The sequence below is a fragment of the Onychomys torridus genome, chromosome 8, assembly GCF_903995425.1.
Source record: "Onychomys torridus chromosome 8, mOncTor1.1, whole genome shotgun sequence".
NCBI classification, from domain to species: Eukaryota; Metazoa; Chordata; class Mammalia; order Rodentia; family Cricetidae; genus Onychomys; species Onychomys torridus.
The window spans coordinates 97,594,907-97,612,331 of record NC_050450.1 but is presented as its reverse complement, the minus strand read 5'-3'; the positions used below and the strand labels follow the sequence as shown (position 1 = coordinate 97,612,331).

The window sequence follows — 17,425 nt, the reverse complement described above, 5'->3', positions numbered from 1 at the left end:
TCAAGTTTGAATAGCAGAAAATATAAAGTGTAGATAGAAAGAAAAAAAGTGGTAGACAATGCACAGGCACAAGTATCAGGGTCAGCAGAGCTTTGAGGGGTGAGCACTGGGGAAAGACTCTGGAAAAAAAAAAAGAGCTAAAACCAAGGATAATCAGAAGGACAAAATATAGGCAAGATGGAGGTCTATCGGGCTATGTCTGGGGACAGCACAGGGTCATAAACACCAGTGAAAATGGAACACAAGGAACAAGATTGATGCAATAGACCCGTAGTAGGAAAGCCAGTGGAAATCTACAGACCTGGTCTTGATAAGATGGCAAAGCCTCAAGACTGAAACCTAGCTAAGCAGGCAGCCTGACTTAGCCCTGGGTGGGAAAGTAACTCTCAGAAGACCAAACAGACGGTGAATTCCAAGAACAAAAGGTGGCTGAGACCCACAGCGGTCAGAGTGGCTATCAATGCCAGGTGTTAAGAACTTCCCCCAAAGACTAAGGAAAACTTCATCCAACGTCAACAAGTTGGAAACCACGTCACTCATCATTGACTTTTGGAAGAACCAAACCCAGATGCTAAAAGGCTGGTTCACGGGTCAGAGCATGCCCAGATGAACAATCTGATCATGCCCCAGATTTCCACGGTCATCTACATTTGACAGCTTGAAAGCCTGATAAAAATTGAACTTATCATTGCCTCCTCTGGGCTTCTTAAATATGAAAGGAAATCACTTTCATGAACATGAAAGACAATAGTGAATGTCTTTGTTCTTGTGGCCTTCCTTTTCAGTTAGCGGCTCATTTATCCAGGAAGAGGAAGTACAGATTGCTGTTTTAAGGCAACTTTTGGTTTCTTGGCCAGTGTCATTGCCACGCCCTACATGGATAGGTCCTGGAAACATGGCTGGGGCAACATGGGGATGAAGAAACAACAGATAGTGAAGAAATGACAGATACACACACCAAAAAGCTGATTGGGTGGGCTGTGCTCACTCCAATGGAGGGCACCTACTATGCAACCAGGAAATTCAGCGTATTTATTATGTACAGTACAACAAAGCAGGGTAGCCAGGCATGGTTGGTTAGTAGAACAGTCTCAGGTTGTAGTCATCTTGAAGGAGGAAGCTGAGCATGCTAGTTTTTGCACACACTGGTCAATCATTCATAAACTCAAACCTGGACCAGAGGAAGGCTTTCTCATTACTCTGAGACTCACCTGAGGAAGGGCTTGCCACTGCCATGGATTGAAGGCACTGGGGTCATTGACATGGCCATACCAATGTCAACAATACAAATTTACTCAGGAATTCACCCACTCTCCACATATCATTGAGCTTCGTTTGTGCACTTAGCTGAAGAAGTACTCTAACATGTCCTTCACGAAAGGACTAGGTCCCTGGGAATACTGAGAAAGAAAGCAGAAAAATCATAAGAAACAGAGGACCCAAAGGACTGATGTGAAAGTGTCCTCTGGACAGGACAAAGATGCTGCCACCGTGAACTTGAAACAGTTCAGTTACCTGAGCAAGACCTACACAAGATCATACCAATCAACATGGCGCCATGGATGAGGGAAGGGCCCTCAAGGCCACAACATCAGCTGATGGCTGCTGAGGAAAGGAGAGCCAGTCTTATTCAAAGACAAGTCTCCAAGTGATAGGTTGCCCGTGCCCACATGGTCAGCCACACAGCAAAGTGCATATGCACAAATTAATTGTACTCAATATGGTGGTGGTGGGGGGGGGAGGGCGTGTATGTATGTGTGTGTGTGTAACTATTATAGAGGAAGATTACATGAATTTGAAAGTCAGGTGTTGGGGGATAGTGAAGGATCAGGAGTGGGAAAGGAGAGGTGGATATGATGAAAATACTTTATACTCATGTATAATATTCTAAAAAAAATTAAAAGGAATTTTTTTAAAGCTCTCTTACCTGATTGAAAGTAGCTCAGTGTCTACAAATAAAATGACCTTTAAAGGTGAGGAAATGTCTTCGGCCCGCATTTTCTAAGCTGACAGAAATCATTAACTGTTCAGTCCATCCTTGTGAGTTGGTGTTCACCATAGATGGGTAGAGGTGGACAGTGAAAGTGCACATTGTCATGTGCTGACTGTTGGCACACTCAGAATTCATTCATAAGTAGGAGCTTTAGCCCCCAATGTACTGGAGTTGGAAGGTGAGTTTTTCTACATTCCCCAGCCATACCACTTGCCTCCCAAGGGGGGCTCTCTGAGACTGTAAATGCCTTGTAAGTCTCTTCTTTTATCCTTGCAGAAAACCCTGTTGAAAGATCAGTTGGTGAACAGTTCTTCATCCTTTTCCTAGCTGTCAGGACCCACACCCTCCATTCCCTTTGTCCTCCAGTTACCTTCTCTGTACTTCCCCCCTGCTCCTTGGGATATAAAACATTGTAGGATATAAGAAATAGACGTTTTAGTGGCAAAGAGCAGCAAGGGTCCCAAAATACAGAACACGCCTACTTCTACTCCTTAGCCATCTGCCTTTTCTTTCACAGGATCCGTTACAGCTCACAATTCAGTATTTGTGTTTGTGTGTGACTGTGTAACTTGATTTTTCTCATTAAGACTGGAAGCTCTCTGAGGGCAAGGAGGAGCAGGAGATGCTTTGTTCCCATGGTATCCCAAACGCAGCATAAGTCCCGGCCAGTCACAGACACTCGGTGTGCTTGTTGAATGAGTGGAAGCACAAATGGGGTGGCCAGACAAGTGCTTCCTTGGTCTTTGCATTCTCATGCCACCGATTTAACAACCAAATCACTCTTCTGGCTCTTCCAGACGGCACAAGATATACAAAGAACAATTCAACCTCACCTCCTGGGATCCTCCACTGCAGCTCCGACCAGAGGCCAGTTGGGTCCAGTTCCACTTGGGGATCAACAGCCATGGGCTATACTCTAGGTCCAGTCCTGTCGTCAGCAAGCTCCTCCATGACATGAGACACTTCCCTACCATCAGTGCTGGTGAGGCTCACGGGGTTAGCCAGGAGGGACTGACTTTCTCCCACAGGCTGAGTTGGGCCAACTCAGGCCAGGCTCCAGGAACTAGTCAAGGGTTGCCAGCAATATATGATTATACAAGATTAATAAGAAGCAAATTGCACTCCTTTTGAAGGAGATCTTACAGCATTAATCTCATCATAGAGAGAAACCTAAGACATAACAGAGACCTAGATGTTCTGTACTCTTCACGGAAAGTGATGTCATTGTTTATTGAGTGCATCCTTTGTACCAGGTGATGTGTAGCTGGATGTTTCTCAGTTCTGCCTGGCCCCATGGTCCCTCAGCCTTTTATAAATTAATCATTCAGAGGCTTATATTAATTATGAACTGTATGGCCTATGGCTTCAGTTTCTTGCTAGCTAGCTCTTTCATCTTAAATTAACCCGTTCCTACTAATCTATGTGTTGCCACATGGCTGTGGCACTACCAGTCTGCTGACATCTTGTTGCTCCTTTGGCGGCAGCTGGCCTCTCTCTCGACTCCGCCCTTCTTCTCTCTGTATCTCTGCTTGGATTTCCCATCTGGCTGTGAGCTTTCTTGCCATAGGCCAAAACAGCTTTTTTTATTATCCAATGGGAGTCACACATATTTGCAGCATACAGAAAGACATCCCACAGCAGTGATGTGTTCTTTCTTATATCCTTCTGGCATGAACATTATCACTGCCATTTACAAATAGGGTTCAGCAAGCTGGGCAAAGCCAGTGCTGGAGCTAGGATTCAAACACAGGCCTGTGAACCCCAAGTTTGTGCTTTCAAGCACCTATGATAGGACATGTGACATGGGAGTTATTAGCAGAAGACCAAGAATGGTATAGAGGGAAGGGCTAGAAAGCAGAGTCTGGGAAGGAGCAGGAAGAGACGGTAGCCACTGGGCTCTAAAAGTTCATGGCTAAGATTCCCAAGCTACATCAGTCCCTCCTCCTGTGGGGTGGGGTCAGAGCTGGGAGCCTGTCTTTGTTGGGGAGCCTGCAGGAAGTCCTCATTCCCCTTCTTCTTCTTTTTTTGCAGATTACAGCCAGGATGAAAAGGCCTTGCTGGGGGCCTGTGACTGCTCACAGAGTAAGGCACCTAACACCACCTCCAACCAGCTTCCAAAAGGGGCTCTCCCTGCCCAGTCCCTGAGAACTCGACACTCACCCCAGCCACCCACAGTAAAAGGCATCCATCACAGAAACTCCAAGGAGCATCAAACTGGTTAAAATGTAGTGCAGGGGGGCATATGGTCAGCATCATCAGGGAGCTTGTTAGAAACACAGAATCCCCCTCTCTACTCTGATTTTCAGAATCTGAATGTTGACAGAATCTCAGGTGATTGGAGTAGGATTGCAGATCCAAGAGGCAATTGTACAGGACAATGGTTCCTGATGCTGCATCTCCGCAGAGAGCTTTAGAGAGGGCTGTTGCCTGGCTCTGCCTCCAGATGTCTGGGCCCAACTGCAGAGAGGGAGGCTCACGGCAATGTTTTAAAAGTATCCCAGGTGATTCTCATGCAACCAAGGTTGACATGCACAGGGGTAAATGTCAGACAGAATGGGAAAGCCAGGAGAAAAAGACATCAGGGCTCTCCTCTGGGTGCTGCAAACTCGTTTCAGATAGGTCTGAATAGTGAAGCCTGCAAGTTGCCCCCAGCCCTGAGTGGCCTCAATTATTTGCCTAGCTGTGCTGAACACACATCTCTGCATAGACATGAGACGACACATGCCTGTAATCCCAGAACTTGAGGAGCTTAAGCAGGAGGATCATGAGTCCAAGGCCAAAGGCTGGGGGGTGACGGGGAGAGGAGAGAAGAGGAGGGGAAGGGAGGAGAGGGGGAAGGAGAGGAGGGGAATAGAGGAGAGGGGAGGAAGCGGGTGAAGAAAGAAGGATACAGAAGAGAGATGAAAGGCAAGAAGAGTAGAGAGGAGAAGGAGGAGGGACAAGGGGATTGAAGATGACAGGGTGATAAGAAGCATAAGTGTCTTGATAAAACTTCAAACTCAAGAGTTTTCAAGTCCATACATGACATTCTCAAAAACACTGTTTTAAAACAGGAAGCAAACGGTCCTGGGTTTGATCCAAGCACCACAAAACAAAAATTCTTGTTTTTATACAAGAATGTTACAAACCCTAGACCCAGCCCAGGCATAGAATCTTAAATAGGAAGCCATTATGGACACAGAAGCCTGATACCACAGACAACATATAGGAAATCTTAAGATCACAACTGGAACCCAAAGAGAGGCTGATCCTTTTAGGAAAACAGTCTATGGGGAGTGTTCAGTAGCATCTGTTTTGGGAATCCTGTTCCCCAAATATCTAACCTCTTCCCAAAGTGGCAGAAAAGCTGAACTGAGCCTTCTGAACACAGCCAGACATGGCAGGGTTTGCCCCTCAGGCTTTGCAAAGCTTGTGGTCTTGGGGGTCTTCTTAAGTAACAGAAAAAGACTGGATTTATGAATTGTGCCACAATCCTGGGCTTAGATATCATCCTTCTACCCCTTACAGTTGTGAAACCCAGTGGGGTCCACCTGAAGCTGGTTCTGAGGTTCTCAGACTTTGGGAAAGCCATGTTCAAACCCATGAGGTAAGTGAAGTCTTCCTCACCACCATGCCCCTGGTGGCAACCCTGGGGGAGCATTGACCAAAAGGTAGTAAAGGTAACCTAGTGTCCTCATTCCCGTCTGCCCCACACATGGAACTATTTTGGTGACAATAATAATAATTAAAAACAATAATAGCTACTCCTACTATTGACTTGGGCCCTCAGTAGCATCCATGTTGCTCATGCTGCATGAATTGTGGTTTTGGACATCAACAGTCTCATGAAACCTCCTGACCTAAGTGTAACTATAATGTCCACACTGAGGTGAATACACCAAGCCTCTAAGAAGCCAGATCGCCCCAGACTCCACATCACAAACAGTGGGCCCAAGAATTACAGCCAAGCAGCCAGACTGCTAAGCTGACTTGCTCTTACTTATAATGAATCCTCACCTTCACCAAGGACCAACAATCACCCTCTTTTTGGCATTACAAAGTTTATTTCACATGACAATACTTGCTTTGACTGAAAACCTAAATGATGAGAAAGGCTGCTATGAAGTCCTGTACATGTACACATTAACATATTTTGTTCATAACAACAGCGTCCATGTCTTTGGACTTTATAGTACATGTCCATGAGTAAAATGATGGCAGAGTTTGGTATGTGCATGCATTCATGAATGTATGCATGTGTGTGTGCTACCAGCCCCCAGTGGGTCTCCGGACCACAGGTTTGGGTTTCTTGGAGTAGAGTGCAAGGTCTTGGCCAGTAGAATGTTCTCTTATGGATGACATGCATAAGAAAGAATGTCCCCATAAAGGGTTCTGTTGCTCAAGTCACGTGTTCCTCCAGAGCTTTCTGCCTTCCAGTGCTGTTTATTCGTGTTGACTTAGATCCACACTTTGCAGCCAATCGACCAAGAAGCCTGCTGAATAGCAGTCACTGGTTGTGGTGGTGGAGCCTAGCGACCTGAGCACTGAATGTGTCTCAGTCTTCTGAATTAGGGAACAAAAGCACCTCTTTAAGTACAGGGTTGGAGTCAACATGCTGCATGTTGGATTCCCTTTGGAACCTTGAACAGATGAAATGTCTCAGTCCCACTCTTTGAGTCCAGTGGGCTTGCTCTAGCCCCAACCCCATGATCCCAAGGCCCAAGTAACCTTGAGAACCCTTTCTATAAGGAGTTTCTTCCATCAGAAATGCAGAAACCAAGTTGTTTACTTGATTTTTAAATATACAACCATTCAGTGATATAAAACATTTGAATATCATCTGTTCAAGGGTTCAGTCCATTGTGTGTGTGGCAAGGGGTGTTGGAGCAAAAACAGTTCTTACCATAGTGTTCAGCAGGCAGAGAAAAGGGCACAGTGGGTGGGATCGAGACAAGATGGGCCCAATGACCTACCCCTGCCTCTTCCTTGCACTGCCTCCCCTAAATGCTATCATATTAGGATCTACTTGGCTCTAGAAAGGCCATCATACACACACCAAGACGTGTTTTGCTGACCTCCTAGGTTGTTCTCAGTCTAATCCAGTTGCCAGTGAGGCTCATAACCATCCCACAAGCTGATGAACCTGCCTCCATCAGATAAAGTAAACTTTGCAAGAAATTGAATGTAAAAACATTCCTTTTCCAAAAGACAGTTTCAGGAGGAGAATCTCATAGCCAAACATACAGAGCACCGAAGTCAACATATTATGTGTGTGCACATGTGCAAGTGTGTGTCTATGTGTTATCTCTCTCTTTCTCTCTCTCTCTCTCTCTCTCTCTCTCTCTCTCTCTCTCTCTCTCTCACACACACACACACACACTCTCTCTCTCTCTCTCTCTCTCTCTCTCTCTCTCTCACACACACACACACACACTCTCTCTCTCTCTCTCACACACACACACACACACTCTCTCTCTCTCTCTCTCTCCCCCCCCCCCCGTGTGCATGTGTGCGTGTGCATGTGCGTGTGCGTGTGCGTGTGCGTGTGTGTGTGTGTGTGTGTGGTTGCAGGTGTTTCCATGTGTCTGGAGGCCAGAGGACAGCCTTGGGCATCGTTCCTCAAGTCCTGTTTGTTTGTTTGTTCTTTGAGGCAGAGTCTCTCACTGGCCTAGAACTCACCAAGTAGAGGAGTGTCTCTGCCTCCCCAGCACTGACAAAGCCAGACTTTCTTTTTAGTATGGGTTCTGACTGAACATCAGTCCTCTTGCTTGCAGACTGAGCTATCTCCCCAGGCCCTGCATCTTAAGTCTTTATCTTTAAGAGATGCAGTCTTTCCATGGCTGGTCTCAAACTCCTCGGCTCAAGTCATCTTTCTGTCTTAGCCTCCCAAATGGCTGTGCTTTTAAGTCAGAGCCACAGCAGGGAGCATACAGTCACGGGCAGAGACCCCATCAGGCATGTGACTCTTTAACATCATGCTCCCCTAAACAAGCTCCATCAATGGGGTTCTAGCCAGCAGAATTTTAAATTATGAGTACTCATAGGAGAATACCAGTTAGAGCTGGCCACCTAAGGAACACTGATAAATGAAACAATGCAAAAAGGTAGGAGGAGAGAAGATACAACACAAAGTTTCATGTAGCATGAATCTTAAGTGGTCTTATTAATTAAAATCAAACCTGAGAGCCAGGTATTGGGGTGAATACTGGAAGATCAGAGAAGCAGAACAAGCCACAGCCTCCTCACCTTGCCAATTCCTCAGCTGATCCTGTTTCCTCAGACTTGAAGCCTCTGAGTCCTCATTCAGAATGGATCTCAGCTGAACTGTGCTGCTCAAAGCCTAAAAGCTTAAGCAGCTCTAGTTCCTGGCCCTCATGCCTTATATTACGTTTCTGCTTTCTGCTATCACTTCTTGGGATTAAAGGCTCACTTACTGGGATTAAAGGCATGAGTCACCATGCCTGTCTGTTTCCAGTGTGGCTTTAAACTCACAGAGATCCAATGGATCTCGGCCTCCCAAGTGGTAGGATTAAAGGCGTGTGCGCCACCATTTTTCTGGCCTCTGTATCTAGTGGCTGTTCTGTTCTCTGACCCCAGATCAGTTTATTAGGGTGACACAATATTTTGGGGAACACAATACCACCACAGTTTCATCCATAATTCTATGAAATTTAGTTCAAAATCCAAATACAGTATCATTTTTTAACGTATTGCTTTTTCTTTTAAAATGTATGCATGTCTTCCCTCTGAGTAAGTTAAAGTGAAAAGCATTTGTCCCCTTGCAACAAGAATGTAAATTTGTCTTTGGAAAGTATACATTCTAAGCATGAGGGTGAGACTTTTACATTTGTTTGTTTGTTTATTTGTTTGGGACTGGGTGCAAACTCCATAGCACCCGTGTGAAAGTCAGAGATAACTCCTAGCAGTCAGCTCTTTTCCTCCACTATGTGGGACCCAGGAGCAGACCTCAGGTCATCAGGTTAGTTGGCAGAGCCTTTACCCACTGAACCATCTCACTGACTCCCAGGTGGAGCTGAAGTTTTTCTGGTCCTACCCGGCTCCCGAGGCCCACAGTCCCACAGCTGCTCAGACCCAAATGAACACACAGAGACTTATATTAATTATGAACTGTATGGCCTAATGGCTCAGGATTCTCACTAGCTAGCTCTTACTTCTTAAATTAACCCGTTTCTATACATCTATACTTTGCCACGTGGCTTGTGGCTTGTGGCTTACCAGTACGTTTACCTCTTGCTTTTCCCTGGCAGTGGCTGGCAGGGTCTCCTCTGATCTGGTTTTTCCTCTCCCCCTAGTTAGAATGTCCTGCCTAACCTCATTCTGCCTCACCATTGGCTAAACAGCTTTATTTATCAACCAATCAGAGCAACACATATTCACAGCATACAGAACAGTATCACCCATCATTTCCTTTTCTTTTGAAGACTAGTTATAATTTTCCTTGGTTATGATAAAAGATAAATTAGATATGAAAGTTTAGACTCACAAATTTAGGATAGATGATAGAATATTTTAATTTTGCCAAATACAAATAGACTAGATATTCTAACTGTAATTCTTGCTTGATAACTGTTCTATATATGTAATTTTACTATGTTAAAGTTAAAACCTTCCTTTTTGATTAGACAGAAAAAGGGAAGTGCTGTGGGATAATGCTTTTGTACTGGTTTAATAAAACTCTGGTTGGCCAGTAGCCAGGAAGTATAGGTGGGGCGAGCAGATGAGGAGGATTCTGGAAAGAGGAAGGCTTGAGTTGGAGTCACTAGCCAGACATGGAGAAAGCAAGATGACAAGACAGAACTAAGAAAAGGTATCAAGCCATGTGGCTAAACATAGATAAGAATTATGGGTTAATTTATTATTACTATAAGCCTCTGTGTGTTTACTTGGGGGACGCAAGTGGGAGAGATTTGTCCCAACTGCCAGCCTGCTGGGACACAGGAAAACTTACAACTATACAGGAGATACTTCAAACTGTAAAATGTACAACATATTGCACATGAAACGTACTTTCTTTAGTGCTCAAAATAGAAAAGTCAGTGATGTCAAGTAAAAATAGCCTTTATTTTTTATTTTTTATTTTTTTTTTGGTTGTTAGTTGGTTTTGATGTTTTGTTATGTTTTGCTCTGTTTTGCAAGACAGGGTTTCTCTGTGTAGCCCTGGCTGTCCTGGAACTCACTCTGTAGGCCAGGCTGGTCTAGAACTCAAGAGTGCTGGGATTAAAGGCGTGCATGTGCCACCACTGCCCAGCAACCTTCCAATTTCAAATCTATCATATCCCACATGAAAAATTTGAGAAAATTTATATTCTTATGGGAGAATGGGGACAGACACGCAGCACCCAGCAATGCTCTCAGTTCTGGATGCTATACTAGACCTGGCTGCATCTCTATGATCTACTTCCCGCAGCCTCACTGCAGAATTGGCTTGTGCTCCTCTGGCAGTCTGCCTTACTCTTTGGCGCGTGGAGGCTGGCTGTTTGTGGCTCTACTTCTGTTTATGCCTACCTTTGCTTCTCCAGTCTTTGGAACAGAGTCACACTCTGTACCATAAAATTACTCGAAGATCATCATCCTTCCCCATCTATTATTACAAAAGAAGTCAGTACGGAGGCTGGAAGTCAGCCCAGGATGCCAGAAGTGCTTCCCTAACATCGAACCACACCTCCCAGCACACTCTGCAGGGTGGTGAATCCATTGGCGATTTGAAAATGGGACCAGATCGATTTCATCTATGTCGGCCTCCCTCAGCTCTCTAGCTGGGCCCATTCTCAAGCCACACCTGAGTTTCTAGGAGTTCTGTCGCCTGTATCTCACCCTCAGACCTATACCTTTCCAGTCCTTGTTCACAATCATACTAAGTTCTCTAGCACTCTCTGGCCGCGTTCTAGCTCACACCTCACCTTTCTTCATACTTGGGCATCTCAAACCCCACCACCATCACTTTTAATAAAGCCCCAACTAACACACAAGAATACATGGTTTTCTTCCCTTGGTTTTTTTTGGGGGGCAAATCAGCCATTACTCCCCAGTGCTTAAACAGGAAATTTGGCAACAATGGTGCCTATAAAAAGCCTGCCATTTCCTACTTTGCATGTCTCCTCCCCGCTCAGGAAGGGAGAGGCCCAGCCCTAATTTGTGGGTCCACCATCTACACCCACATGAAAAGCATCAGACAGGCTTTCTCCTCGGGTTTACCCTGGAAGGCTGAGTCCACGGCGTGATTCCTTCCTTCCTTCCAGACAGCAGCGAGAGGAAGAGACGCCCGAGAACTACTTCTATTTCATAGACTTTCAAAGACACAATGCTGAGATCGCAGCTTTCCACCTGGACAGGTAGGTCTGGCCTCTGGAGATGACAGACTGCAAGGGCCAATCCCCCGGGGAGGGGATGCTTCCCAGACCTTTGGGAAGAACTCAGAAGTACTTACTCTTGGCTTTTCATCTCTTCACCTCAAGTGTAGGGTCTTCAGAACTAATTTCTCCTTCTACGCCTATTAGGTTAAAAACATAAGGCCTTTTAATGTAATGAACAATTTATATAGTTTTACTATACTATATATACTATAGTGTGTGTATATATATGTTGCTGAGATGGACTGTAATGTAGCCCAGCTTGGCCTCTCATTCACTCCATAGCTAAGGACAGATATGAACTCCTGATCCTCCGGTCTCTGCTTCCTGAATGCTGAGAGTACAGATATACACCCCTACACCTGGAAAAATGAGACAACTTAGAAGACAATCACATTGTCATGGTAGATATGACATCACCTTTGTCCTACTCCTGATCTGGAGAAATGCAATACTATTTGCCGCAAAATTAGAACCTGTATTCGGACCAGTTCCTCAAGTGACTAGTATGCACATTCAAGTCTGAGACATATTGACCAGGACACCATGTGGTTGGTGGGAGCATTCACCCAGGAGCTCAATGGAAGAAGGATCCCTTCCTGCATAACTTTCAGGGTAGGATTTGCCCTGGTCTTGATTGGGTCCACACAGCAGAAACGTCCTTAGCTGCTACACCACTGCTATATTCAGACACACTGTCAGGTTCTAACGTGTTGGCACAGATATAGGGCTTTTCCGCAGTCCCTGACTACCCCTCAAATCTGAACAAGGCTTCTTCTCTTCCAGGATTCTGGACTTTCGACGGGTGCCGCCAACAGTGGGGAGGCTAGTGAATGTCACCAAGGAAATCCTAGAGGTCACCAAGAATGAAATCCTGCAGAGTGTTTTCTTTGTCTCTCCAGGTGCAGTATCAGCGAGAGCCATAGTCTAGGTGTTAAGTATATAGGAAGGCATCCTGTCTACTGTTGTGTGCAACAGTGGTCTGAGCTCTGCCATTAACACAGGTGTTATTGGAGCAGGAGGGTGCTGCCATCCAACACTCCCACCCATGTCTGCTAAAACGTAAACTACGGCAGTAAAAAGGTGTGTGAGACACATCCCCAGGACTGCTGGCCTCTCAGGACTCAGAGATTATCCATCTAGCCTATCAAAGAATGTTCATCACATGATAGGATGCTCTGAGACATTTGAAACTTGGTACCCAAGATGTTCCATTTAGTAGCATCTTCTAGGCCAAACAGCCTTTTCCCAAGAAGGGAGTTCAAAATTCCCATCCTACCTTTAAGGGTTTCTTAGGGCAGAAGATGGCATACCTATGAGCCCCCACTTTACTTCTTTCTCCTCCCTTAACTTCCAGCTAACAACGTGTGCTTCTTCGCCAAGTGTCCGTATATGTGCAAGACTGAGTATGCTGTCTGCGGTAACCCGCACCTGCTGGAGGGTTCCCTCTCTGCCTTCCTGCCGTCCCTCAACCTGGCCCCCAGATTGTCTGTGCCCAACCCTTGGATACGCTCCTACTCACTGTCAGGAAAAGAGGAGTGAGTTGGCTTGCTGACCAGAACACCATGCCCAGGACCCTGCAGTCCAGCTCTTCAGAGTTGCCACAACTAAACCCTAACAGCTACCTCCATCCTCTTAGCAATGCTAGGACCAACAGATCAAATGTTCCTCCCTGTAGCTCATATATTAGGTTGTAAGGTGTTTATTCTATAACAAAGTACCACATAGAGGGGCTGGGGAGGTGCTTGCCATATAAGCATGAACAGAGTTCAGATACCCAAAACTTAAAGCCAGGCAGGCATGGCAGCCATCTATAATCTGAGCATGCAAGAGACAGAGACACTGGATCCCCACCATACAGTGGTTAGATAGACCAGTGAGAACTGGCAGGTTCTGGGTTCAGCAAAGACATTGCTTCAATAAATAGTGGGGAGGGATAGAAAAAGATACTGGACATCAACTTCAGGCCCCGCATACATGTGAACACACACACATGAACATATATACATATACACATACATATCACATATCTCAATAAAGAAGCACACAAGAGGGCTGGAGAGATGGCTCAGCAGTTAAGAGCACTAGCTGTTCTTCCAGAGGTCCTGAGTTCAATTCCCAGCAACCACATGGTGGCTCACAACCATTGGTAATGAGATCTGGTGCCCTCTTCTGGCCTGCAGGGACACATGTAGGCAGAACACTATACATAATAAATCTTTAAAAAATAAAAAAATTTAAAAAAGAATTAAAAAAACAAAACAAAACACAAGAGCTGAGGGAGTGAAACCCAAAGCAAGACCCTTTGACTGTATGCCCAGGGCCTAGCATATCTAACAGAGTAGACACGCCAAATGAGTGGACTCAATGAACAGGTCCATTGGCAAGTCAACAGTCTGATGGGAAGAAAAGTTGACAGAATTTCTGGCAGACATGGCTCTGTGAGACTGTGTGAAGGCAGGGCATGTGTAGCAGAGGCCAGTCTGTAGGGGGGGGGGGGGGTTGTGGGGGGTGTGGTAGTTCTGGACAACCAAGAGCAACCAGGTGTGGTGCCTTCCTTCCTTCCACCTGCTCTGCAACACCCCCTAGCATGTGGCACCCCAGCCTTCCACTTAGCATTCAGCAAAGTCAAAGGACTCTGAACCTTCCCACCACCTGGAATCTGCAACCTCCCTTCCCAGATGCCCTTGCTCAGGGTCCTCCTGAGGGGAGCCAGCTACCACCTGGCATCCTGAGATCACTAGCTCAGGGCAGGCTTGGAGAAGTAGGGATTTGGGAGGGTGGGGATGGTATGGAGAGGGCCCCCAACACCCTGGCATCTTGGCTTTTCCAGCCCCAGGACTTCTTCTCCCCCTCAGGTGGGAGCTCAACCCCCTTTACTGTGACACAGTAAAGCAGATCTACCCATACAACAGCAGCAACAGGCTGCTCGGCATCATCGACATGGCCATCTTTGACTTCTTGATCGGTAGGTACCCCACGCAGGGCAACTGGCGGAACTGCACTCTCTTCTTTGCCTAGGATTCTGGGAGACCTTAGCAAAATTGCAGCCCAGATCAGGAGGGTGAATAGCCCTGCATCTCCCTTATACTCAGGGAATGAAGTCCAAGGAAACAAAGTTAACATGCCCTGGTTTCTTGGAAGGGGGTGGGTGGCACAGGTGCTGGAGGGGTTGCCACTGGCGAGGCAGATACACCACCCTGCCATAAGGCCCAAACGGGCATCAGATCTGAAGCTGTTCTCTTCACTCAGTGAGAGGAAGCCAGTATGAAGGTGAGAAATAAGTATGTAGCAAGGCCACAGCTCCACAAGCTAGTAATTCTACCATCTAATCACATTGTGACCAGGCAAGGAGGCTCCATGTTAGAGGCTGTGTGGGCTGAGAAAGCCCAACATTGATATGTACAAGAGGTACAATGGCGTAGTTCTGCTCAGTAGGCTGCCAGGCTGAAGCTGGGGGAAGGGAGGGAAGTAAAAAACCTAGAAATGCTGGTTGTGACCCATGCTGAGGCTCCTGTGTTCCATCCCCAGAAGGCAGGTCAGGATCTTTTGTATCCTTGGTCTTCAGACCCTTGCTCTCATCTTTCCCTTCCACTGCAGGAAACATGGACCGCCACCATTATGAGATGTTCACCAAGTTTGGGGATGATGGGTACCTTATTCATCTTGATAATGCCAGAGGGTAAGCACCAGTGCCCATGTCCCAGTTCTCCCCATCTCCAGCCATGTTTCCTGTGGCTGCTTTGGACACTGGAGGCCCTGAGGAGGACCTGCACTGCCCAGACCTGTCTCCATCTTACCCTATTTTCCACAAACCTTCTTCTTTGCTAAGTACCACTGATTCTCTAGTGTAAGAGCGCTCTTGTGCTCACCAGTGGCTGAAACTCCCCATGTCTTTTCACTAGTTGTTACTTTCCTAGGTACAGAGAGCATGGCTTAGCTTCAGCGGCTGGCCTGCAGAGGCAGGAGGAACTTGGTTGTAACTTAAGAGGCTTCTGTGACCTGACTGAGGGAGCTATTGAGACAGCTGCTGCAAAGTCTGTCTGGCACCTTATCCCAACTGATTCAAAGAAGGGTTAGTGAAGAGAGCATCCAGAGTGTTAAAGACTCTAGGCTTGCTGAAGCCCATTTCTTCTCCTAGGTTCGGACGACATTCCCAGGACGAAATCTCCATCCTGGCCCCTCTCTCACAGTGTTGCATGTAAGTTTCCATGCTATGAAGTATTCAGGGCCATTCAGACATTTCATCCTGCTTGCAACCCAACTCTGAAAGCCTTCGTCAGCTTTCCCTGGTCAAGGACATTATGGACAGAATGGTGTGAGCTGCCTTGCTTCCCACGGCGAAGCCATTTCCCAGTGACATCTCCTGTAGCAGAAAACAAGTTAAGATCTGATCTTTTAAAGTTGCCAACTTGAACCCTTAACCCACTCAAATAATCACCCACTTTTGCAGATATCAATGCTCTTTGATATTAATAATCAGCCCTTCACTTTTCCTGGCCCTCTTGCAAGCTCTTAAAAATTGCTATTTCATCACCATCTAAGCCAAACCCTGACTAAAGTCTGGAAAGCTGGGTCAGACTGCAACTCTGGCTCCTTCTCTAAAGAACACCTACTTCTGCATCTCTGGCATTTCAGCCAGGTTTGTGACATTAGGTTCCTCTTAGCTACCGCTAATTATAAAGATGTGATTCAGACCTAACAAAACCATCCCATTTGTTCCCTTGGAATGTGAGTGGCCTAAGTCAACTGCTTTAATTTAAGTGTCTCTCCTCCCGGACAGGATGAGCAGTCATTTGTATCAAAAATCTGCTGTTACACTGCTTGTACGAGTCTGAAAGAAGTCCAAACTCTAAAGTCAAAATGGACCTAGTCACTTGTCATCCCTGTGCTTTTAGAACCCGACACATTCCGAAGTTGGCACATGGAGGTTGGACTTTGAGACAACAGACAACTTCATTCACCTACTGGAAGCTTCTTCCATCAACTTTAAATCTTAAAAAACTTAAGTGACATTCATTTGACTCTGTTATCACTGTCAGAGTAACTGCATACAGCTTGGCATCACCATGGATAACACTACAATTACTAGGGTTCTCCATAGAGTTGGAGAGAGACTAGAGTTGATCTCCAGGAACCACATGGTATAAAGAACCAAGTCCAAGTTGCCCTCTGCCCTACACACACACACACACACACACACACACACAAGTGCAAATAGCTTGGCAACTCTTGACTAAAGACAATTGGATGAAGGCTGTTACCCACTATTAATTCTTTTTCTACGTGGCTTTCACTGAAATGTGTTTGCCTGGAAATAAAATCTCCCAAGAATACCAGCTGCAAAAGCTGTTTGTGGGTACTGGGCAAGTGCAGGCTAAGCTACTTTCCTTAATTTGCTGATCTGGTTCCACTGGCTTTGTCTCTTCAGGATAAAAAAGAAAACACTTAAGCACCTTCAGCTGCTGGCTCAGGCTGAATACAGACTCAGTGATGTGATGCGGGAGTCACTACAGGAAGACCACCTTGCCCCTGTCCTCACAGAACCTCATCTGTTGGCCCTGGACCGCAGACTCCAAATCATCCTTAAGACAGTAGAGGACTGCATAGAGGCCCATGGGGAACAGAGAGTCATAGCTGATAGCCCAGCACAGCAGTCAGCTCCAGACTCAGGCCAGGCTAATCTCACAAGCTAACGGCTAGCTCCAAGGGTGAAACCTCAGAACACACAACTGGAGCCAGCAGTGGGTACTGGTGTGTAGGCCCCTGCTGCCCCATTGCACCCTGGGGTGCTGGAGGCCAAGTCATGAGCTCAGGGAGGAGGCAGGAATGCTTCGAAAGAGCAAGTGGGATCTACCAAGCCTTATCTTTACCCTTGGATGGAGGTCACTGTTTTAACAGTGCACTGCCTGGGGCTCTATCTTCTTAGCAAGCTCTGGCTCCGTCAAGGCCACAGACTACCTTCTGAGCACACTGTGAAACCTGGATCTGGGCCAGGCTTGGAAGGTGTGGAGGCCCTATTCCCAGGAAGTTTTTACTATACCATGTAAATAAAGGAACATCAAGTGGATAACTGGTTTCT

The 17,425-nt window shown here is 46.3% G+C and overlaps 1 protein-coding gene across 3 annotated transcripts in view; it reads left to right on the top strand.

Annotated features, from left to right (window-relative positions):
- The window catches only part of Fam20a (FAM20A golgi associated secretory pathway pseudokinase), a 55,203-nt gene extending 37,778 nt beyond the window's left edge, over window positions 1-17,425 (top strand). Inside the window, exons 2-11 of one of the 3 annotated variants that reach the window (XM_036194455.1) lie at window positions 2,791-2,975; window positions 4,025-4,075; window positions 5,501-5,579; window positions 11,233-11,325; window positions 12,130-12,245; window positions 12,701-12,881; window positions 14,202-14,311; window positions 14,944-15,025; window positions 15,485-15,544; window positions 16,775-17,425. In XM_036194455.1, coding sequence (XP_036050348.1) covers window positions 2,791-2,975; window positions 4,025-4,075; window positions 5,501-5,579; window positions 11,233-11,325; window positions 12,130-12,245; window positions 12,701-12,881; window positions 14,202-14,311; window positions 14,944-15,025; window positions 15,485-15,544; window positions 16,775-17,039 — 1,222 coding nt within the window. In that variant the 3' untranslated portion in view covers window positions 17,040-17,425. Of the gene's footprint in view, window positions 1-2,790; window positions 2,976-4,024; window positions 4,076-5,500; window positions 5,580-11,232; window positions 11,326-12,129; window positions 12,246-12,700; window positions 12,882-14,201; window positions 14,312-14,943; window positions 15,026-15,484; window positions 15,545-16,126 lie in introns of all 3 variants that reach the window. The other 2 variants (XM_036194456.1, XM_036194457.1) reach the window with 2 other exon arrangements.